The sequence below is a fragment of the Apis cerana genome, linkage group LG13 (assembly GCF_029169275.1).
Source record: "Apis cerana isolate GH-2021 linkage group LG13, AcerK_1.0, whole genome shotgun sequence".
Taxonomy (NCBI): Eukaryota; Metazoa; Arthropoda; class Insecta; order Hymenoptera; family Apidae; genus Apis; species Apis cerana.
The window spans coordinates 6,125,538-6,148,374 of NC_083864.1; the positions used below are offsets into that span (position 1 = coordinate 6,125,538).

General features: G+C 46.0%; 2 protein-coding genes across 51 annotated transcripts in view; one reads left to right on the plus strand and one right to left on the minus strand.

Annotated features, from left to right (window-relative positions):
* Nucleotides 1-22,837, minus strand: part of LOC107996164 (tensin-1) — an 87,233-nt gene that overhangs the window by 2,952 nt on the left and 61,444 nt on the right. For 8 of the 50 annotated variants that reach the window (XM_062083847.1, XM_062083845.1, XM_062083843.1 and 5 more), the window contains 11 exons: nt 12,063-12,346; nt 11,274-11,893; nt 5,732-5,945; nt 5,321-5,512; nt 3,631-4,242; nt 2,797-3,143; nt 2,292-2,381; nt 1,124-1,232; nt 844-1,027; nt 404-769; nt 3-285 (listed from right to left, as the gene is read on the minus strand). In XM_062083847.1, the coding sequence (XP_061939831.1) occupies nt 3-285; nt 404-769; nt 844-1,027; nt 1,124-1,232; nt 2,292-2,381; nt 2,797-3,143; nt 3,631-4,242; nt 5,321-5,512; nt 5,732-5,945; nt 11,274-11,893; nt 12,063-12,346 (3,301 nt within the window). The remainder of the gene's footprint in view (nt 1-2; nt 286-403; nt 770-843; nt 1,028-1,123; nt 1,233-2,291; nt 2,382-2,796; nt 3,144-3,630; nt 4,243-5,320; nt 5,513-5,731; nt 5,946-11,273; nt 11,894-12,062; nt 12,347-22,837) is intronic. The other 42 variants (XM_062083857.1, XM_062083856.1, XM_062083870.1 and 39 more) reach the window with 9 other exon arrangements.
* LOC107996166 (putative sodium-dependent multivitamin transporter) overlaps nt 18,272-22,837 on the plus strand; it is a 99,290-nt gene continuing 94,724 nt past the window's right edge. The window contains exon 1 of the mRNA XM_062083895.1: nt 18,272-22,348. The gene's annotated coding sequence lies outside the window, so the exon portion shown is untranslated. The remainder of the gene's footprint in view (nt 22,349-22,837) is intronic.

The window sequence follows — 22,837 nt, forward strand, 5'->3', positions numbered from 1 at the left end:
ACTGGGCGCTGACCGATCGGCCGGTCTCCTCGCTGGCGAAATCCCAGGTGCGCTCCTCCGTGTCCAAACCGCAATAACTGATATTATTCGTGGGATAATGCCTACGGAAGAACAACTTTCGCGCGTTATCCGTCAGAGTGATCCCTTGGGTGGAAACTTTGAAATGAACTATGGTCGCGGCGGGCAACGGCTTTTGCTCGAACATGGTCGTCACTGCCTTCTTGATGGCTTGAGGCCCGGTCAACGATTCCATGTCCATGGTGAACAGGTACAAAACATTGCAGGCTGGAAGAAAAGACGATCAACGGCACGAATTTGCGGAAATTCGATCCACGAATTTAAGAAAAAAAGAAAGGAAGAAACCATCGGAGGAGGAACGATCGATTCCTTTCGATCGATTTACCTGCACCCTGTGCGAGCAGTTGCTGCGTGCTGTTCGTCCCTGGCGAATCAAGGGCTCTGGCTGCAGCTTCCGGTTCTGGGAGCAAGAGCGGGCAAGGTAAAGCCATCGCCATCAAGCTGTGCTGGTAAACCAACGCCGATAACGAGCTGAAAACCGGCTCGTTGGCGCATCCCTTTAATCTGACGCCTCTCGAGGTGGGCTCGATTAAAAAGTGCCTGACCAGCTCGCTAGACGGGTCCCTGGGACTGCTGGGCGCACCTGGAGGCGGGGTCGCCACCTTCAGGGCGAGTCCAAAGGCCCCTGGGAAGGAATTGCTGTCCCGGACGACGAACGTCCCTGGCGCTGCGTCCTTCAGCATCGAGATCGCTGAGAAACGTCACGTTAATTAATATCATTCCCCTTAACGATTCTTCTTTATCCTTCTTCTTCGTGTGTAATACCTTGCTCCCGAGATATGTTAGGTTTGTACCAGATTCTGCTCGTGTCGCGCACGAATTTCACGTTCACGTCGGCCACTTCTTGAGGCTCGGTGTTCGAGTGTACACTGGACCGTCTTGAACCGTAATACTGCACCTGAGGAGACGATTGGCCACCGCTGTTTATGGAAGTGTACGACGTGGCACTCTAAAGAGGAAGAAAAAAAAAATAAAATTTAACGATGAGAATAAGAAATAACGTGGAATGATTTTATTGATTTTTAAGAAAACGTTTATACGTTACCTTAGGACTTTGGGCGAATTCGATATGGGTCGGAGTACCAGGGCTGCGCGAGACAGCTTGCGACTGTTGCATCGTTGGCTCGTTTATCGGAGAAACAGATCGGTCCTTGCTACAAGGAAGCAATCACACGCATCGTTACAAACTGCATTTTCGAGAAGGTTCGTTTTCCGCGTGCAGGCAGACGCGTGTATTTTGTGATCTTTGTGTGTGTACAACGTGTATGTGTGTGTACAACGTGTATGTGTGTGTGTATGTGTGTGTATTGTCAGGTGATTCGTGCAAGATGGCGTGTACGCCGTGAGAAAACACTGGAAATGTGGTACATACAAGAGCAAAGGGGGAAAAAAAATGAAAGGACAGGGGAAAAGGAATACATCGATTAAGGAAGTACAGGCAGAAAATGAATGTGAGAGAGAAAGAGAGAGAGAGAGAGAAAGAGAGACACGAATATCGTCGTAATTTACTGCTTTTTTCATTTTTTCTCAATCTAAGAACGACGATTCACACACACGCACACACGTCTATATACAGATACGATTACCAAGAAAACAGTTGTCATTAAATAAATGATAGTGCACGTTATTATTATATATGTATATGTTAATCAACGATATCACGCGAATGTTTCCTTCTTTCTGGAATTTATTATTTATTAATAAAAAGCCTGCCTGATGATAATTATTACGCGAGTTTCCTTATTTTTTTTTTCTTTTTAACTTTGGTGATACTTGTACATTCTGTTGGATGACAGTCGTGCTTTCACGATGCAAGAAGCTCGAGCTTTTGTTAGTCCGACAGGTGCAAATATAGACACACACTCACACACGAACAATGCGTGTTTCTTAGCTCTTCAGTTTTTTTTTTTTCATCACGATGCTGATCGTGAAAAACGCACCTCTGCAACCGTATCGATCAATCTCCATTTCAATCGAGCCATGCCCTGGATACTTTCAAATATTCCAATTAATTTTACATTATCGATCCCCATATTTTACTTTCACGTCCCTTACTTCACGATGCGGTTGCAGCTGGATAACGTATATGTATATATACACCGATACAGATAGTTAGTGGCACGACATTAAACATTCACGGCGCATCCCGTCGTTCAGAAACGCGGATCCATCATTTTACACGCGTTCCAGTGCTCTGAAACAATATATATTACCTATAGTCGAACGACGCCGATTGGTTAGTGAGCGGCCATCGTTTGTTATGCGTTTGTTTAAGTGGCCCGCTTGCCGGGAAACTCAAGCGTCTAGAATCACGAATATCGTACTGTGTCATAATCATTGCTCCACCAGCAATGTTCGATGGAAGATAAATACTCCATCGAATGATTTTTGCCTTTTAAAAAATAATTCAAAAAAAAAAAGAAAGAAAGAAAGAAAGAAAAAGAAAATCATCCTGTTTTAATTCGTTAAAAAAATTGAATTAATCTCTAATTCTCTCTTAATTCTTATAATCATTATTCTAATAATTCTCGAATCGAACTCAATCGTTGAATCGATTGAAAAACAAAGAGAAACAAAGAGATACGATTAATCGCGAATCAATTTCTTTTCATATTTTCATCGAATATTTCACAATCTACACCGATCGAGGGAATGAAACAATTTAAAAACGAAAATTAATGAAAATTGATCAACGAGCGAAAAAAAATAGTAACCCACCTCTGTGTTGTCGGACTCTTGGGTGGAAGCCCCGTCTCTTTCGAGACTTCTCTTCGTTCTTCGATGTAGATCGTTCGTTCGCTCGCGTAATTTCCGACGTTGTTGTTGTTGTTCCCGGCTGCCTCGACGTTATTTAAATTATTGTTGTTGTTGTTCACGTTGTATGTGGCGTTGGTGCCGTAAGAGCGATCAGCCGCGAACGTGACCGTGGGCGAGGAGTTGTTCACGTACGGGGTCCGAGGATGCACCGGAAATGCCGGAGTTTGAGGCCTCGACGCGCTGCTCACCACCGCGCTTCCGGGACTTACGCTCCTCTCGGTCCACGATGAAGCGGAGTCATTGTGCGACTGCAAGTTTTCGTCCGATTTTTAACCATCCCTTTTTTCTTAAAACCATCGAAACGTTTCGAATATGCTTCTCGTTTACAAAAAGATGCGGCATACTTATAAATCTCTCTTCTAGTGCTTCCGGTTCAAGCGTGGTGTTCCAAGCGATTTTCGAAAATGTACGAAAGATAAGATCTGCGGTGAAAACATATGGAATGATCGGAGAGAAATTTTGTTCGTGCATATTGTTACGATAATAAACTTGTCACATTAGCGAATTTTAACTTCGAAAAGCATGGATTCACCGAATATAACAAACGGACAAACCGATTAGATCCTATTTAAGAATCGATAAATCGTCTGATCGAGAAAAGCAAGTTTTTGATCCGTTAAAAAATTCGACGAACGAAAGAGAAAACGATGAAAATCTCTCTCCTGGCGTGCGAACTAAGAGTGAAAACTACTAGAGTAAGAGGATGGCCGCTGAAGGAGACAGGGGGGGACAAACCTGGGTGCAATTCTGCCATGCTTTGGGCGACTGGTTAGGGGAGCAATTAGTGATGGCGTTAACAACGTTGCTGCTCGCAGTGGTGGTGGTTGCCGCGCCTATACTCGGCGCGTGATGATCGTTCGTGTCTGTCTTGTTGCTGTTAGTCACCGTATGGGATGATCGAATGGGCGAAATTTCAGCCAATGATTGAATGAGGCTCACGAGAGGGTCCGGATTGTTGCGCGCGCTCGATTGTTGCTGATCGACCATCGTCAACAATCCTCCGTCCACGTGGTCGGTGGTCCTTTCAACGTTTCCGGCCAACGTGGTCGAGCTCAAACACACGATTCGATTTCTCGATTCCGGTCGAGAGTTACGAGGCATGGTCGTGGCGAAATCTTGGCCAATCGGTTGTTTCTGTTGCTCCGTGTTGACCGCGGCCAGCTGCTGCTGTTGTTGCTGCCTGTTGTGCTCGCGCAACAAAGCGTCAGCGCGAGCAAAGCTGTCGCTACGCGACTCTGGCCTTGGTGGTTGAGGCTTGTCCGTGTTAATGAACGATGTTTGTAGCTGCACTGCTAATCCTAAGGGTCGCGTGCTTGCTAAGCCTGAGCGGGGGGATGTCGGAGGGCTCTGAAAAGCAAGCCAAGCGCTTCATGCTAGAGGGAGACGGGGTTGTTTTAATCCTTTCCTGCCACCGAGTGTTTACACGGGCTGATTCCCTATTACCGATCGGATCACCGCGATCCTCCATTAGCGTACCGGTTAATCGCGTTAATTTCCAACCTATCGGCCTCCTATTAAATTTTAACGCGATCCACGTTTTACCCGATCGTCACGAACGCGACGAGATCGGGTTGCAAATAAACGACGATAAATTTCGATGCGTATTCATATGGCGTATCGCGATTATCGAAGATGGAAGAGGCAACTTTCTTCGTGGAAAGAAAGAAATTTCGTATCGTAAAAATCAGCTTGGACTATCTAATAGCGCATCAATCGTGCGAGCAACGCCTCGCTTGTAATAACCGTTGGAAAAAAGGTGGGCAGAAGAAAGGGTTAAATTATAGATACTCATGGCACTAAAAGGAAAGCGATCTTTTCTTTTCTATTCTTTTTTTTCTCTCTCTTCTTTTGCGAATTCTACGGTGTAAAGGGAGAGTTGTTGTTTAGGATCTAACTGAGGGGCATATATATATATATAAAACCATAAAACACGGGACCGCAATGGGAGCTGGTTTTACAATCGCGATCTACGAGGGACTAAATTGTAGCGTTCGTGCTGCCGCCGTTTCATTCGCGCAAAGGTAGAATCGATCGTGCCGCCGTTTCGGATTTATTATCCTTATTACCGATAATTATTTTAAGTAGTTCACCGCTCCGGGTGAAATGGCTCCCGGCCTAATAATACCGCGTTCTTTTTTCCTTCTTTCTCTCTTTCTTTCTTTTTCCCTTTCTTTTCCCATCCCGCGGCTTAATAAATATTTATTTCGCGTAATCGAGAGCGGCGTGCTCTCGTTCCCTCCGTGTATGCACACGACGATAAACATTTTATTATGCTCCTGGACACGAAGCGCTCGTTAAACACGATCGATCCCACTGCCCACACACGTGTGCTGCAAACTACTTTTTTCTTTCTTCTCCCCCCTCCCCCCTATCTCTAACTACTTGCTCTCCAACTGTGTGTACAGCGTATACTTCCTCGGTTTACCTGGTTGTTGCTGTATTTGCGATATTCGTATGCTCGTTTCATGGACATGAAGGGACGCTCGTTCACGCTCTCGGCCCGTGGCCGTCCCAGGGTACCGGTTCCGGTGGTACCGTTGTACTTCCGGCTGCTCGACCGTTGCGGAAGCAACGGGCTCGCCGGCGCGGATGTGTAAAGCGCTGCCCTCGATTGTGACTGGAAAATTGCAAGTTACAAATTTGTTAGCTGTTGCGATATAAAATAATACTCGCGAAAGGAAAATCGTGAGAAAAGAAATATCGTGATTTTATTGTTGTTTTTTTTTTTTCACTGTTGTTGCATCAAAGAAGATCGAGAGGATCATAGTAATTTAATTTGGATGAAATTTTTAGTCTGGAGAAATTCGAGCGCTGTTTCAATGATATTTTTTTTTACCTGCCCGGAAGTGGAATTGATAAGCCACGTGTCCTCATCGTCGTCAAGAACCGCAGAATCGCTGGCGTATCCGTCGTGCCTCATCCTTCCCCTCTGCAAGCTTCTCAGCTCGCCGATCACGCGATTTCCGGTTTCTTGTCGCCAAAGTTTCCCCGGGTTTCTTTCATCCCTCCTCGCGGCAAGTTTCAACTGCTGTTGCCTCAACCATGATAATCTGAACGAGAAGAGTGGAACAAGGTAAAAACTTTCCCATTCTGCGCCGGAAAACTTTCTTAATCACCGCGTTACTGCGCCTTCTAATAATTTTCGCCCAACCTAATCCGTCCGCGAAAGACAAAATTACAAAAGAAGAGCACTCGTAACTTAAACTAAACTCTCTCTCTCTCTCTTTCTCTCTCTCAAGCGTATAATTCTCTTTAAAAAGGATGGAAAGAAAGCTCGATCCTTTGTCACGGATTAGAATCTCTGGCTACTTGCCGCGAACCAGCTGTTTTCATCCTGTAAATCGTGATTTCTCGCTTTCCTCGCCTTCCCAGCGAGGAGGAAGAGTTACACCGACTCGAGTTACTCGCGAGGCCGGGCGGCGACGAAAACACGAGAAGCTACTTTCTCGGGGGGAGGGAACACGAGACGGGGCACGGAAGCGTGTAACAAAGCCTCGTTAGAACGGGGCCACGTCACGGTTCCAGAGTCGGAGGAAGGCAGGACCTCCTACCAAGATAGATCCTGGATAATTGCATCCTGATCGATGGGGTCGCTCCATCGATTTCCGTTCGTGTGCTTCGATCAACCGCTTCTCTCAATCCGATTTTTATCCTTCTCCCTTTTAAACGGCTAACGAAATTCCTTCCTCGCTGTGGAACGACCACGCCCTCGCGATCGAGCGCTCCAAAATGGAAATAATGGATATTTCCTTACGATTTTTATCACGATCTCTGTTTTTCCAATTAATAAATTAAACCGTCGCGCTGGTATTCGTCGAATGCACAATATGAAAAATATTCGTTCGCGCGGGGATTGGAAGGATTTTAACGCGAAAATGCGTTCGAATAATTCGCGCGAAAAGGACGAACTGTAGAAATCGTGGCGCGTGTCAGTGCAGAGGCTCGTGTGGTGGATGCGCACCGGGTTTGGATGGCAAGTTAATTCGCCGCGAGATCAAACGACGACGTAAATTTCACGCCGGTGAAAGAGAGAACCGTAAATAGGATTTCTCAGTTTCTGCAAACTGATGGAAAATCAACCCCCTTTCCTTTCCACGCAAGGGAGAGGGGAAGTGTAACGAGCTTTGAAAGATCAACTTGTCTGTTCCATGCGCGAAACGTTTAAGACGAAGAAGTTGGAGATTTCTGTTCCCGACTTGCATCAAATTCGAGAAATTATTTCCCATTCCCGTTTTAATATACCCACCTTCCAACAATTTGATTACCGATTTCGTATATATCTGTCACGTTGTTTTCTTAATTCTCTCTAACATATTTCGTTCTATTAAACTGAAAGAAACGCAAGCACGGAATAGTCGACGATTTTTGAAATTATTTTCAAAGAAATACACGTCGTTGAATTGGATTTTAATAAATGTTCGCGGAAAAAAACGAATATCTCGCATTTTTACGAGAATGATATCAATCGAAAAATCCAAGTTGGCCAAAAAACGTTGTAACGGTGATTTCATTTCATATTCGCGCGGGAACGCGTAAAATTTGCACGCGTAACGACGCAACGAAACGTTCCTGGTGAAATTAAAACGTTCCATTTCTATCCGTGAAATAAAAAAAAAGGGGAGGAGTGAAGGAGGGAGGGAATTTAATGGCAATGGAATTTACGAGGACAAGCGTTCTATCCCGGTTAGGTGTCGGTTTGAAATAAACCGAAACGGATATTCTCTATCTCCGCAAAAGATTCTCGCGTTTCGAATAGTAGAATTCGAGCTCGTTACGTTGATCCAATCTCTTTTTTTTTATTTTATTTTATTTTTTTTTTTTTCGAGATCGATATTTTCGGGATCGTTTATGCGATTTCCTAGGCCGGATGTAAAACAGTTTCATTTCGTGTAGCCAATATTTTACGACGTGTAACACCGCCGGACACGTAATCTTGTTTAATAGCAATTTCGTAGTCCGCGTTTTGGAAGAGTAACAATAACTATAAATTCTGAAGCAATGAGTGTAAATTCGCGTTAACCTCTGTGCAAGGGCTATAAATTTTAACGTCGTGTTTGGAGTGTATTCGATTGCTCGATTACTATTTCTAAGAACGAGCTGCGAATATTACTGTTGTAACATTCAAATTATTTAAGGAGCTCCTTTCCACGTGAAGTAAGAAAAACAAGCCGATCGTTTTGGCATAGCTAATTTTTTTCCTGTTTACCTGTATTACGCGTCGATACATCGATTTACAGATATTTATCATCCATTTATAAATATTTGTCTCTCGACGATAGAAATTCCTTGTTATAAAAAAGTTTTAAAAAATAAAACTTCGAACGAAGGTTTTAAAAAACATTCGAAATTCTCCTAGCGAGAGAAAATTATCGACGAAAGGTAGATATTAAAAATTAACTTTCCTACTTGCTAAAAAAAAAATATTCGCACTTTATGACCTCGCGCAAAACGAAGAAAGAAAACCACCGTTCTACGATCGAAACGAAATAAATTTGAGAAGGAAATTTATAAAGTATCGAAGAAGATTCTGGTGGTATTTTCCCCGGAGAAATGATGATTTATCTCGGCATCGAGCACGAGAGAATTTTTCACGGAGCGAGAGACTGATCTTCCTCGAAATAATATCGCGGTTAGAGGGAAGAGCAGTCCAGGATAGGACGTCCGGAAAGGACGTCGGAAACGCGAGCTCGTCGTGGAAAATTGCGCGAAGCCTTTACGAACCGCTTTTGTGCTCCCTTTCTGCTTCGAATGACTTCCGTATCCGAGCGCTCCGCTTCCACGAAGCTCCTCCGGCGATGGAAAAATTGCCAGCGGAAAGAAAATGCAGTTGCAGAAGTGCGGGAAACAAAGAACAAACGAGAAAGTGGAGAAGAAGAAGAAGAAGAAGAAGAAGAAGAAGAAGAAGAGGAACGAAAACAAGGAGAAAAAGAAAAAGGGGAAGAAGAAGAAAAAGAAGAAAAAACAAAAGGGGTGAGTCTGGTGCCGGCCGATTTACCGACTCTCGTCCGTTCTATATTTATAATTATGTCAGAGGACGGTCGAAGTCCCGCGAATAGGGACATTCTCCCTCTCCCTTCAACGAATCTCAGAATATTTCTATTTCCGTCGTATTTTCGGCGACGTTTCTCGAATACCGCAGACGCGGTTTCTTAATGGAATCAATCGTCGCCGTTTTCTAAGCTTAGATTCTTAAAAAATTTAGCCGCTATCCAATTTTACCGTCCCCTGAAGATTTCGATTCGTTCCGCAAATTTGTAGAGCATAAGTAACAAGCGTACGAATTAATAACGAAATGATTAGGATCGCAGTAAATAAAATATCAAACAAATCATCGATTTCTCTCGGATATTCCTTATATAAATCGACGAGATTTCGCGAACGAATCGTCATTTTTCGAAAATGCGAGAATCGCTTCCGAGTACTTGACAATTTATTTCCAGGAACGGGATCAAAGGGAGGAATGTTATCTTGAAATCGGATGAAACGGCATCGATCGAGGTACAGATAGCCTCCGGTACTTGGAACGATTGTTTCAGAGGCAGCGCAGCGGCCGTAGATGGAATTTAAACGGCTACGAGTCGGGACGGGGAGGGTAAGGGAGGAAAAGCAGGATCGAGAGACAAGGAACGAACGGTGAAGCCCCCGAAAGGAGAGCTTCTTTGCGGCTGAGAAAGCAGACCTGCCAAACGTCTGTCGACCTCCTCGACCATAAACGTCGCCTGTTTCTCCATCGTAGCGGATCACGCTTCTTCATAAATATCCGGGCGAAACTTGCGGTTTCGCTCGCTCTCCGCCTCGGCTCCGCACAAGGGACGTTTATTTTCACGGCTTTCGGCCCTCCAGCGACTCGATACACAAAACGAAACGAGTATTTTACCGTCGAACTGCCGGTCCAGTTCGACGAACTCCAGCGAACGTGTACGGTTTAACAAACTTGTTAAGTGTCCGATCTTATTCGTTTCTTCTCGAATGATAAAATTTCGAGAGATTCAGGAAATGTCCACGAATCGTTCGACGGGGATGAAAAATCTTGCAAAATCTTTTATCCGCGCGATCTTTCGAATTACGAAACGTTTCAAAGTCCATTCCTCACCCCAATTTTAATATTCTCGAATATTGCGTGGAATAAAATGTCTGTAGATCAATTCAAGTGGACGTGTTCGTATATATTCCAACTCGAGGCAAGAATTAATAATTTCTGTGCATAGGGTTAATCACGCGAGCTCGTTCCCCATGATCAATTCTCCAATCAACGACAACATCGAAAATAGAACAATCTCGCGTATGAGAATAAAATTCGATTAAAATCCCCCCTTCTCCCCTCTCTCTCTCCTCCGTCAACTCCGCTCTCCGATATATTTCTAAAACTGGACGCAACGTTCCAGAACGGCGAATCAACGAGGCGACAATGCGGTCGTTGGCTCGCCAGTATCCATCCTCCGACCGCGAAACTCGTATTTCATAACGCGATACGACGCGTGTCCGTGCCAGCATCGTCCGCATCCACCGACTTTTCTCTTTCCATTTGCACCGGCCGGCCGACAATGACTCACGACGACCGCGTTCGCCATTCCTGGCAGAAATACGACGACCGCACTGCGTCGCAATCGCGTCCGCCTATGGGTAGACAATTTATTAATTGTACGTCCTTTATCCTCCTGTCCTTTCCATCCTCTCTATCCCACTCTCTCTCTCTCTCTCCTTCGTTTCGATCGAGTCCTTTTGCGGCGCCCTATTCGGAGGAGTTGCGACACGTCCACTGGAACCTCTGCCAGTGGAATGGCCCAGTTTGCGCCACTTCGATCCCGGGCGGAAAATCTCCACCACCTCCTCCTCCTCCTGATCTCTCTCCTCGTCTCTCCTCATCGCAGTTTCACAATGTACGTCGGGCGTGACGAAACGGTTCCACGAGCCGGGCCTCACCGCGGTCTCACCCCTCGAAGTATTATTAGAGACGGGCCGAGCGCATTTAATTATGGGATTTGTTACACGTAGTGTAGCTAGAGCTTGTCTCGATGTTAAACGTTAGCCGGGAATCGTGCCAGGAAAAGGGATCCCGTAATCGGTTTGTCGAAGGTATATATATATATATATATACATACATAGAGAGAGAGAGAGAGAGAGAGAGAGAGAGAGAGTTGTTTTGACGAGAATCGTCATTTTTCTAAAGATCGTTTTTTTCGAAAAAATATTTCGAAAGAGAAAAGATAATGATACGTTTTTTCGGAGAGTTATTTTTCAATAAAGCGCGTTATTCCAAACTCTTAATATTATCCCTTATTATCTTAGAACGATGTGTAAGCAGTTTGAAAGATTCGATATTTCTAATTAATAAATAAAAGTTAGCGAAGAGGTGTGAAGATATATGCATCGCTCACCCGTCCACGTGATCCGAGGCGTTCTTAGCAGAGCCGTTGGCGAATTCTGGCGGAGGATCGGGGGTGTTGGGGCTCAAAGGGCTGACGGGTCTCCTCGAGTTCTCCCCGAGAATGTCCTCGAAATCGACGACGGGCGCGGTGCCGCGTACGGACGCCTTCCTCACCAAAGAGGGGGAGGAAAGTTTCTGATGTTTGAGCATGTCGGTGGTGGCGCCGTAAGAGAACGGTTGACTCGTCTGCCTGGCGTGATAAGGTATATCCTCGTCTATGTAATCGATGTTTCCAGGTGGCGAGAACGAGTCACCGTGCTTCCTGTACGGATCGGTCGAGGATTCGATCTTTCGGTCGGGCGATACGCGATACTCGAACTCGTCCCTTCGATGGTCCATCTTGGTGGGCGGCTCGCGATATTCGTTCTTCAGGGTGCTGTAACTGCTGCTCGAGTTGTACGGGGGGCTCGATTCTTTCCCGCCGCTGTAATTCCTGTACGAATCCTTCAGCGTCGAATAAGTGGAGGGGGAATGGCTGCTCGCATGGCTGCTATAGCTGCGAGTTTCTTGAATGTACATCTTCTCGCTCCTGTCCGTTCTGTAATCCTCTGTTGGGGGATCCGGCATCGACTGAAATTAACAAGATTCGTTCGTTCGGCGAGAAACGAGAGAGGAAGAGTGGAAAGAAATTTTAACACGAAATTTCTCTCGAGTAACAAATGATTTTCCCGTTATTCTTATCTTCCAACGTTCGAAAAGTAAAGAACGTAGGAAAGTTCGATCGACGAAGAGAGCTTACCTCGACGGTGAGCATCATATCATGGAGCAGTTTATCGAGATCGCCGTGAGCCTGGTTATCCGGCTCCGGCTCGGGCGGGCTAGGTCGTTGTGGCGGGGCGCTGCTAATTCCGCTGTCCATGGAAACTGTCAATGGCGAGCCACGGGCACCACCGGCAGCACCCTGGTGTACCACAGCGTACAGGGATCCATCTATGGGACCGCAGGTGTAACCCAATCCGCGAGGCGACGTCTGAACGGAGGAGCTCGAAGGTGGTGGCGGTGATAATGGAGTTTCCCGTCCTTCTGAACAAAAATTTCCGTTCGATCGGATTATATTTCTATAACCAACGCACACGAGACCAATATATATATTCGTCTCGGTGGAGAATCGAATTTAATTTCTAATCTGTCAAAGCGTGCTTTGTTAATACCGTTTCTGATAATTTAACCTCCCTGTTTCTCTCGATTCTCCTCGCGAGAAATTCGCTGCAATTTTCAGACTCATTGGCGGACAAAGAGTCTCGTTACAGGGAAACAATCGATTGTAAATCATCGACCGATGAAATTGAGCGGAGACTAATTGCAAGCAGAGGGTAAAAGGGACACCACGTGTATCGCGATGTGTCCTATCCTCTTTCCTTCTTCCAGAATCGTCGGGCCAATTTAACGCCAATCCACGTGTCCCTCGTGGTCATGCTAGAATAGAATTCACGCGCGAATCCCCCTTCTTTCTTATCCGCGGGGAGAGTGCAAGCAAAGGGAAGCCGAAATCCTTTGCTGTCTTCCGAGAAGATCGGCAAGAGAAATCACGCTTCGCGTGACGAGAGCAATCGCGTGCGAGCTTTCATCCCGGATTCGCAGAAATCCTCGTTCTCGCGTAAAGCGACACGTATGCGTCTTAGGGGACGCGCGAGGACACTCCTCTCCTCAGGCACGGGGCGAAAATATCCATCTTCCTGCATCACGGTTCGTGATCGAAATCCCAAGATCGAGACTCGAAAGAAAGGAAGCATCCTTTCATCACTGCCATCGTCCAAACTTTCGATCCAAACTTGTTCCCGTGGGAATAGTCGAGAGTAATCGATCGCGGTGTTTTCTTTACAACCTCTAGCGAATTGGAAACGTTTAGGAGAAGGAGAGCGTTGGTTCGAGAAAGATATTCCTTTCGATGCGTTCGAATATTCCCCCGCCGCGATCGAAGATGAAAGAAAGAAAGAAGAGAAAAAGGTAAAACGGCTTTTAGAGAACTGCTCCGATTCTAAAAGTGGCGTCGACGCACTCGTGGACGCGCCATCAGCCTCGAGTTTGGCTTTTCCGTTTCTCGAAAATTCGAGCGCGTCGAGAATTCATCCCTCGCGATTATTAAAATTCTTTCGAAAACGAAGTCGAATTGACGAGTGAAAAGAAAGGAGAATTTTGAATAAATTCGTTCAATCCCTTTCGACCCGTCATTCTCATCCCCCGTTTCTTCTTCGATCTCGATATCCATCGAGATCGATGGTCCATCCACGCGTACGCGAAACATGGTCATGACTCAACGCATGCGATTCTCGCCTGAATTCAATCGTCCGATCCCATCCCATCCTATCTGAAACGACGCATCTCGCCGTGCATAAATCATTTTTACTGCGTTCTCTCGGCGAGAGGAGAGGGAGGAGAAGGAAACTGGTCGGTGGCGCGTAATCTACCTCGGCCGGCACATGGAACGCATTTAACACCCGCGCGCAAACGCGAAACACGCCGCGAACGACCAGCCTGTTGCTCTTGATCCCGATCAAGAGGATTATCGCGACGCTCTTTCTCCAACCGAGGTTGGAGGACGAGGGAGGAATCTGAATCCGGCGCTGGCCCATGCCGAGCGAAAACGCAAACGACGCAGTAAATCACCGGGGCGAATACTCGCGAGGCCGAGATAAGAAGCTGCAACGACACTGATACCTTTATCGCGGGCTTCGGTCGCGATACGAGCGCTCGCTTTATCCCGCCGCGTTAAGATAAAGTTCAACAATGATTCTTAAGAAGAGGGGAAAAAAGGAAGAGTACGTGCGCGAGGAGGATTCTGAAGGGAAGAGAAATCTAAGGGAAGATCGAATCGGTTGCCGTCTAGTTGGGAGACGACCACCCAGAATTGTTTCGAGGAAGCCCGTCTGAAAGGTGAGATTTAAGGTTTTCGACCGATTCTCTGGAACTGATCGTTTACCGATCGCCCGGAGGAAGTGTCTCGCGTGCTTCCTTTCCAAGATCGAGATCTTTGGCTAATCGTATCCGTGAAACGATATCCCCAACAACCAATTCCGATCGAGTTTGCACGTTTAGAGAGATATTAAAGATGGCGGTCAAATTAAATTTAACCATATTCAATCGTTTATCTAATATTAATGTTGGAAATGTAAGGTATTGTCGATCGTCGATCGACAAAAGAGGGGTACATTTACGAACGTTTACGTTCGTTGCGTTGATTCTTCTTGGAAAGGCTCTTCTCACAGCGCACGAGAATACGCCGTTTTTTTCCGAGATTAATTTCGAGAGCGATTCTTAAGAAATGACGGCATCAATTTCTATCGAGTTGATGGCACAATAGAAGGCACATAGATCACGCTAATCATCGCGGTAAACATCGAAGAGAGATCTAACGACGAACACTTAACACGTGCACGAGCCGCAGCTGCAACTTGCACGCACACTGTCCAATCGATGTACACAAGCGATGTACGTCGCCTTTGGCCAATGGCCGTTCACGATTCGCGCGGATTTATTGCGCCAAATGATACGTCCACGCAACGATTACGTTTCTGCCTCGTCCGTTATTGCCATTCTCGGCCTCTCTCGCCCCTTCCCTGTATCCGCATCGGCGAAAACAGGGCCGATCCAGCAGGAGTAAGCCAAGGACGGGGTTCGATCGCAAACTTTATTGTACATCTCGATTCTTATCTGTACGCGGCCAGCGTACGATGCATCGATTGTTTTTTGGCTCGATACCGCGTACGCTTTTAGCCACGGGTCGGTGTAAACGCGATTCGTGCCGGCTGAGAAGTTACGGCCATCGTTGATGGAGTTATGACCGGTGCATGGTACATCGTATCGCGTCACGTGATGCGAGCGTAATTTTCGCGAGATAAGGTGATTCAAAAGTAACCTCTGCTCGACGTTTATCTCGTCCTGCTTCGTTCTTTAATACTCTTCCCTTTCCCCCTTTTTATTTCCACGCGCCTAAACTTTTTGGACTCGTCAATTCTACGCTTGGAATAAAATCCCCTTCCCCTTCCAACCGCGATTACGTAAGCGTAAGTGTACGAATCTCGCACGCTCCAACGCTCGACCGTATCCACTCTGGAAGGAAGAAATCATCGCGGCACGATTCGCGAATCGAGTCGTTAAATCGAGTTAACAGAGGAAGCGATAAAACCGTATCTTCTTCCTTTGAGCGGGTTCCCCGAAGAGAAGCGAGCGGACGAGGGAACGGTCCACGTTTCCACGAGCTCCGATCGTCATAAACAATCGCTCGGGAACATCGTGCTCGGGTGCACTCGCGTCGCACCTCGCCGAGTAAACGATGGAATTAACGACGACCGTGAACGGACAACGCAACGGCAGCCGCAAGAGGTTCGCCTAAGAGAGGCGATCTAATTTCATATCGCGCTCTTTAATAACGTCCCCGCCGCGCACTTTTTCGCCCGTACTCATCGTTGATTAAGAAAACGCGGGCATCGTTTCTTATTGCATCGTTCAATGTATAATATCGTGGGTAATTTCTCGGCGAAAAAGAAAAAAAAAAAAAAGAAAAGAACAAGAAAAATAATAGAGTTTATTTTGAAGCGAGCGAGTTTGACGAGAGGAAGGAAATTCGATGGAAAATTTATTATTACTCTTTTGAAAATAACTCGTGAAGTCGTTTGTGAAAGCCTTGGAATTTACGATCGAGTATCAATATTTCATTAATAGATAATCTCGCCGAGTGGTTCTTTTAAACAACTTACGTAACAACACATCACGAAGCGATTTTCTGCGAAAAAAAATCGAGACACGGACCGTTTCAAGAATAAGTTTTTCCCCGGAGATTTTTCAAAAAAACAAAAACAAAAAGGAAAACACAATTGTCTCGAACGACAAAATTATTTCTTTTTTTAAATCTATTCTCCGATAGAACGAGAATCAGATTACTCGAAAAATTATTTATCCTTCGATCGATTTCCAATCCCCTAGCTTATCCGCGTGCAATCCTCTGCGCGAAAATTTCAGTTTCCAGTTTCATTTCACGCCGTTTCAACGACCATATCCAACATCGCGTATAAATATATATATATATATTCTTAGTTCGAGAAAACATAAGAGAGGTGGTCAGAAGGAGCGGGATTCCTTTCTTAGCGGATAGAAACGAAAATATATATATAGACATCGAGGAGCATACCGATACATAACAGATTTCACTAAGGAATCGTTTCGTGTTACACTATTCCTCGTTCAACCCCTATCCCCTGTACGTATGCTCAAACGCGTACGTATTAATAAGCGGTGTAGGCAACGGTAGGATCGTAAGGTTGCCTCGTCGAGGTGAATATGGTAATTAGATTCTCGCGCGGAGACGTCATCGCTTTAGCCGGTTCTCCCTTCTTCCTCTTTCCTCCCCCCTCCCCCGCCGTTCCCTCCTTACTTTATTTCCTCCCTTCCGCCCTCCTTTCCCGCCATTCACGGCCCCATGCGGATTACTCTCGACGGTCTTATGGTAGTAAAATTCGCCATTGGCCGGTTTCTATTCATACGGCCGCCGCGGCACCGTCATTATCTTTCGCGGAGGAGAAAAGAGTCGAGACAGGCCCGTAGAGGGTCTCCCCGCCCGCCCTCCTCCCCCTCCACGAGGAAGAGAGTGCAGCTGCTACGAGGCGAGGGAGAAGGACAGGGTGACTCGAGTCGAGCGCGTGCGAAACGGAGAAAGAGAAAGAGAAAGGGAGACGTACGGACGAATTACTCGTTTGACGGCCTTATAGAGATTCGTGAGACGGCGATGGGGAAGTGGGCAACGATCCACGCACCACGGAATATATATATATATATATACCTTGTTCGGGCACGAACGAGAAAAAATACGAGGCGGAGGGGCGTAACGATTCTTTCCTCCTATTTGGAAATCGAAAGAGACGAAAAATTCCATTCCAATTGGAGCGCGTAAATGAAAAAAAAAGGAAGGGAGAAAGGACGAAACGCGAACTATCGATTGTTTTCGCCGACACAACACCGATATTATATAAAGATACGCTGGATTCACCTTTGATCGAGATCCCAATTCCGGTTTAAGGTCGGGGAAGAAGAAAAATCGGCGGAGTCCCAAGGATGGCCGTGGTGGGTCGGGTTTCACGATCGGCCGAGCAAAGAAGGCGATTCTGGTCGGCGAGATCTCGGCGAGAAGAAACGCGTGTTCCGTTCACCGGGAGCACAGAAACGGCACTGTACGTTGCAAATGCTGCACGATGGTGATCACCACCACCGCTCTCCACCACCGCCGTCATCGCGATCAGCATCAATCCGACCACCACCACCACCACCACCACTGCCACCCGTGGCTACGTCACACCATCGTTCACCAGCGCACCAGCGTGTGTAACCGGGGCTATCGTCATCATCATTGGAGGCAGGCCTCGTTTCATCCTACGCAACGAGCTGGCATGGCAAAGTCTCTCCTTCTGCCTCCACGCTCTGCCCATGAATAAACACGAGTACTCGCCGCGTTACGATACCGAATCCGCGCCTGCTCTGTACGTGCGCGCGTATGTGTACGCGTGTGTGCACACCTCTGGAGCGAGCCGTTTCTTCCGTGTACTCGCTCGTTTCGTTTTTTTCCCCGAAAAGTCCACGTTGATCGGGCGGGGGATGTTTTTCGATCGTTACCGTTGGCGTGTCTGGTTCGAAAATAGGATAGGTTACACGTGTTTGAATCTTGGCTGTCAGTTACTTCCTTTTGGCAGCTCGGTCGTTTAATATTGTGTCGAAAATGTTGCGCAATTGCCGGCTAAAATTAATGGGATTATTTTCTGAGGAAAGCGCATTTTGCTCATCGTGTTGCGAATCCTTCGAAAATCGAATTCCAAGTTTAAAATGTTATATATATAGAATTCTATCGGGATTGAAAATTTTGTAATTCGTTCGATCCGAGCACTTTCATCAACTTGACGAAAATTCCATCTCCTCGAGAGAGTAATTTCTGCCTCTCCGCACGAGGTAGTATCATAGTATCGTTCACGTGGTTCCTGACCCGCGTAAGCGTGTGTGCAACTCTCCTCGCGGGTATTGCGTGTTCACGGTGGCCCCTCTACTCATTCGACTGGCCTCCAGTCGCCAGTCCTTCTACGGCAACACTCAGCTCCGCAGCTCTTGCCTCGGCTTCGTCGTCGTCGTCGTCGTCTTCGTCGTCGCCGCGACTCGATCGTTCGAGTCGATGTTTCGTGCGTGCGTGCGCGCGTACACGCACGAAGAGCGCTCATCGTTCGGTTTGGACTAACTCGGGCCACGCTCGCCACTAAATTCGCCCCTTTCTTCCCTCCAACAATCGGAGAGGACGTGGTGACACAATCTGTCTTTAGAATCTTCAATCGGGGCGCACAGAGAGGCACGGCTCGTGTACTACACGCTCTTTCATTTGTTCCAACTCGTTCGTTCCGAGTTCGTTCCTCCTAGTGGGCTCGTTCCCTCCACGAGAACCGAGAGCAGTTTTTCTTATCTCTGATCGATAGATCCGAACGAATTCGCACGATTCGCGCAACATTCGAATAAATCCTTTTCTTCCAGAGGTTATACCCACTATTGCATCCACTCGTAATTTGTATCTTTCGTTAAAAAAGGTGAAAGATACATATCTAAACTATATATATCGTATCTTTAATTCTTAGAACCATATCTGTACAGAATTCTAACGTGGAAAAGAGGAACATTTACGAGGAACGAAGCGGATCTCCACTTGAGTTCCATCTCTTTAAACTCGATAGGAAAATAAAAATTTCAAACTTTTGATATATTTGAGAGTACAATTGAAATTTTTAAGAAACTTTCCAAGATTAAAAATGAATATTGCATTTCCTTGGCAAGGAAGGATATACGAAAAGGAAAAAGGACCCGAGCGAGGATCCAAGGATTTCCATTGCTATTCGGATTTGTACGAGATACAAATTGCGGCGAAGGAGGCTCGGTTACAAACGATGCTCGGTTCCTTCGTTAACGTGCATCGCGTAGAACGAACGCATCGCGAAAATTAGTAATCATCGCGCGGCCAGATCGAGCACGCATTCCGCGATAGGATGCGTATTACGCGTTATGGCACGTGTCCTTTGCAAGCGTGTCGTTCCAATACCCGTCGTGTGCCTTTCAACGCGTTCAATCACGCCGCCGGATGATGAATTATTAATTGCCGGCCATACATTTGCTACCCGTCTCCTCTCTTCCAACACAAGCTCGAATAATTGCCACCATCGCTCCTTCGACGTTGCTCTTCTTGAGATGGAACATCGAGTTGGAACGGATCACTCTTAGATTCGTTCCTCTAGAAGAACCAATGTTTCTTCAAGGGAATGAGTCTATACTTGAAATTTTATCCAACATCGATACTTTGAATGCCGAGAAATCGTTATAGAACTTCGTCGTTTCTCCGGATTCCCTTCCTCCAAAAAAAAATCCGGAAAAAGAAATTTCCTCTTTCATCGTTCCGTTTCTAATTTTAGCGATCGACGAAATAAATCGCCGCCACGATCGTATTTTATACCCGATCCGTTTCGGGCCTGGCCGTGACTCGATCAAACGATCGTCGCGATAAAATTACGCGAGGCGTAAACAGGCTGGTGGCGTCAAGTGTGTCAGTGTGCATTTACGAGAATCATACGTGACACCCGTAACGATCGCTAAACACGGGCCGCCGACTATTCAAGCGCGTGTAATTCGTCCAATCCGGATCTCGCATTAAATAAGCACAGGAGGGTGAAATTGCCGGTAGCCTAATAATGATCCGGGTTCGGGTCGCCCCGAATAATGGCCTCGTGTGTCGCGAGAAATTTGCATAAATATGCCGAGGCAACTAGATCGGAGGAGCATCGTCTCGTCGCATGACTTACATCATACATACAAATCAGCTGTTTGAATCCTAGAGAGTTTGCTCTCTGTGGAACAAAAGACAACGTCGTACTTTGTATTCCTGACATTTTCGAACAATCATCCGCCCGACCGTTTATCAGAGGGAACCGAGAGTGCAAGCTTCCAAAGATCCTATTTCGCTCTATTGCGTAATTACTCTTCCTTGCCTTTCATTCGTCATCTTTTGTGCCATAATTTACCGTCCGTTGATATTATTAAACCGACGGATCATGGTTAACGGCACGTTCATTCTTCTACAATTTCGTGTTATACGATAAACGGACCGTGAGCGTCATTTACGATAATAACGGCGAATCCTCGTACGACTTTAACGTCGAAATTATTGAACTACGTAAAACACGAGCCTCGTTACCTTTCGTTACGCAATTTTACAACTTCGTATAAAAGTGGATATCTCTCTATTATTCGCAATTCCACGCTCGTTAAAACGTAAGATTCGACTTATAAAATTCCTCCCTCGCCTGCCTCCCCTCCGGGGATAATTAAAGAAAACATTTCCCCCTCCGCGAGAGTCGAGTCAATCGCGGAGCGAAGGCGCGGCCGAGTTTCTCGAAAGCTTCTCGCCGCCAACTTCCCCGATCAAAAATCGTAAATCGAGCGGCGCGTGATTCATCACCGGTAAATCCAGATCGATGTTTGTCCCCGCGGCACCGGCTCGCGCTCGTCCGAGCGTATCGTGGCTATTTCTACTTCTGTCGGCCAGTGACGAGGACGGAGCGAAAAGTTGGTCAGGCTGGCGTTGGCAAGTGGCAAGCGGTATTCCTAGTGGCCGAACTGGGACAAGGACGCGTGCACGATTTGTGCGTAAGGTGAGGCGACGCGTGACGCGTGGCTCGGCGCACGAAAAAACGAAACTGCCGGGAAACCGAACCAATTCGAGGCGAAATTGACGACACGCGCGCGTGAAAATGTTTCTTTTTATTTTCGCTCAAGTAAAATTTCTCGACGTATCGCTCGTGGAAATTTTGTGGAAAAATTTCGAGATCCCGAGACTAAGGAGCGAGAATTCCAAGTGAAAAAAGAAAAAGAAAGAAAGAAAGGGAAATAAATAAAATAGGAAAATAAATGTGCCGAGTTTAATATTCGCGATGCGAGGTGTATCGATTCCAAGCGAATGCCTCTTGGTTCGAGATTATTTTTAACACGGCGGGAAACAAGGAAACAAAGCTTGTGTGCCGACTCTCAAAAGTCGTTTCCACGGCACGACCTCAGCCTTTTGTTCGGTCACTGTCGAAGAAATTGTGCGCGGCGAAACGAGGGAAGAGAAAATGTTCGTCGTCGAGTCTTTGGATCAGGAGAGTAGAAGAGAGGCGGAGAGAAAGGGTCGAGAGGAGAGAAAACAGAGACAACAGGCCATTGTCTTGTCGCTCTTGGTCGTACGTCTTCCTGCTGTTACGTCACCATTGTTTACTCCAACCCCGGAGCAACTCTCTCGCGCATTTTTATTTCGTCACCACTTCGATATCCATTGTGCAACCGATTCGCCCTTTCGTGCCGTTAAGGGGATATACCGGCCAATACTTTGACGCTGCACCGTCAAACGATCAATTATTTTTCTCTTCGTTCCAAGTTAATCGAGCCACTCGTTATCTTATTCATCGCTGTACTTCGTATTTTCAACTCCTGTATTCTCAATTTCTGTTTGTACGTTGAAATATAATTTGCTAAATTATTTATCACACCAAGTCAAGTGACACTTTCACAAGGGTTATCAAGGTAATTGAGGTTACTTTGATAAAATCGTTAGAGCAGCAACTCTTTTACCATTACTTTTATCAAAGCAACATTGAACTACAAAGTATCCCTCTAACCTGATCCTCGTCAATTTGTCTTTTAGATATACGAGCCTACCAGACATCTTTGGAACACAAAATTTTCATAATTTATCCACCAAATTATCGATAACTCGGAATTAATACATCTGGAAAATTTGGATTACGTTCGAGTTAGGTTTCTCGATATGATTTCAGCCTCGAAGGAAGGAAAAGATCACGATTGACGAATCGTGAGAAGAAGAAGAAGAAGAAGAAGAAGAAGAATTTCACGAGAGAGATCGAACGAGATATATCGGTGGAACAAGGATAGAAATGATTGAACGATAACGGATTGAAAACGACGAAGGAAAGCGACATTCCGCTTGGAAATATCGATGTCCATTGACAGCGTATTCACGTAAGTGAAATCTTACGCTCCGCGGACGGAAGTTGTCCACACACTTAGTGCTCACTTCCATCCAAGGTACGTTTTTCCAACGAATTACAAACGGCCTTTCCAAGAACACACTTTCCACCGTATCACGTTGTTTCTTTGGAGCGAGAGTAGCGGCCGATTTACCAATTTTGGATCACACAAGTCTCTATTCCGAGCTTTTCCCCTCGCGCACGCGTTCCATGTATTCGAAGAAACTCGTATTTTTTCTCGGATAATACAAATAATGAATTTCGATGCATCGAAAGTAAGATTCTTGGATAGCTTCTAGTAAAAATTCTAGTAAAAATTCTAAACCAAAAAATTCGCGAGCAATCAGATTGAAGTTGATTAAACGTAAAAGCAAACGACGATGGTTGTTTTTTGCAAACGATAAAAAGAAATTCTCCACTTACGAAATACGCACGGTGCTCGAAAACGCTTCCATCCACGTCGAATTTCGTTCCGTGTCTG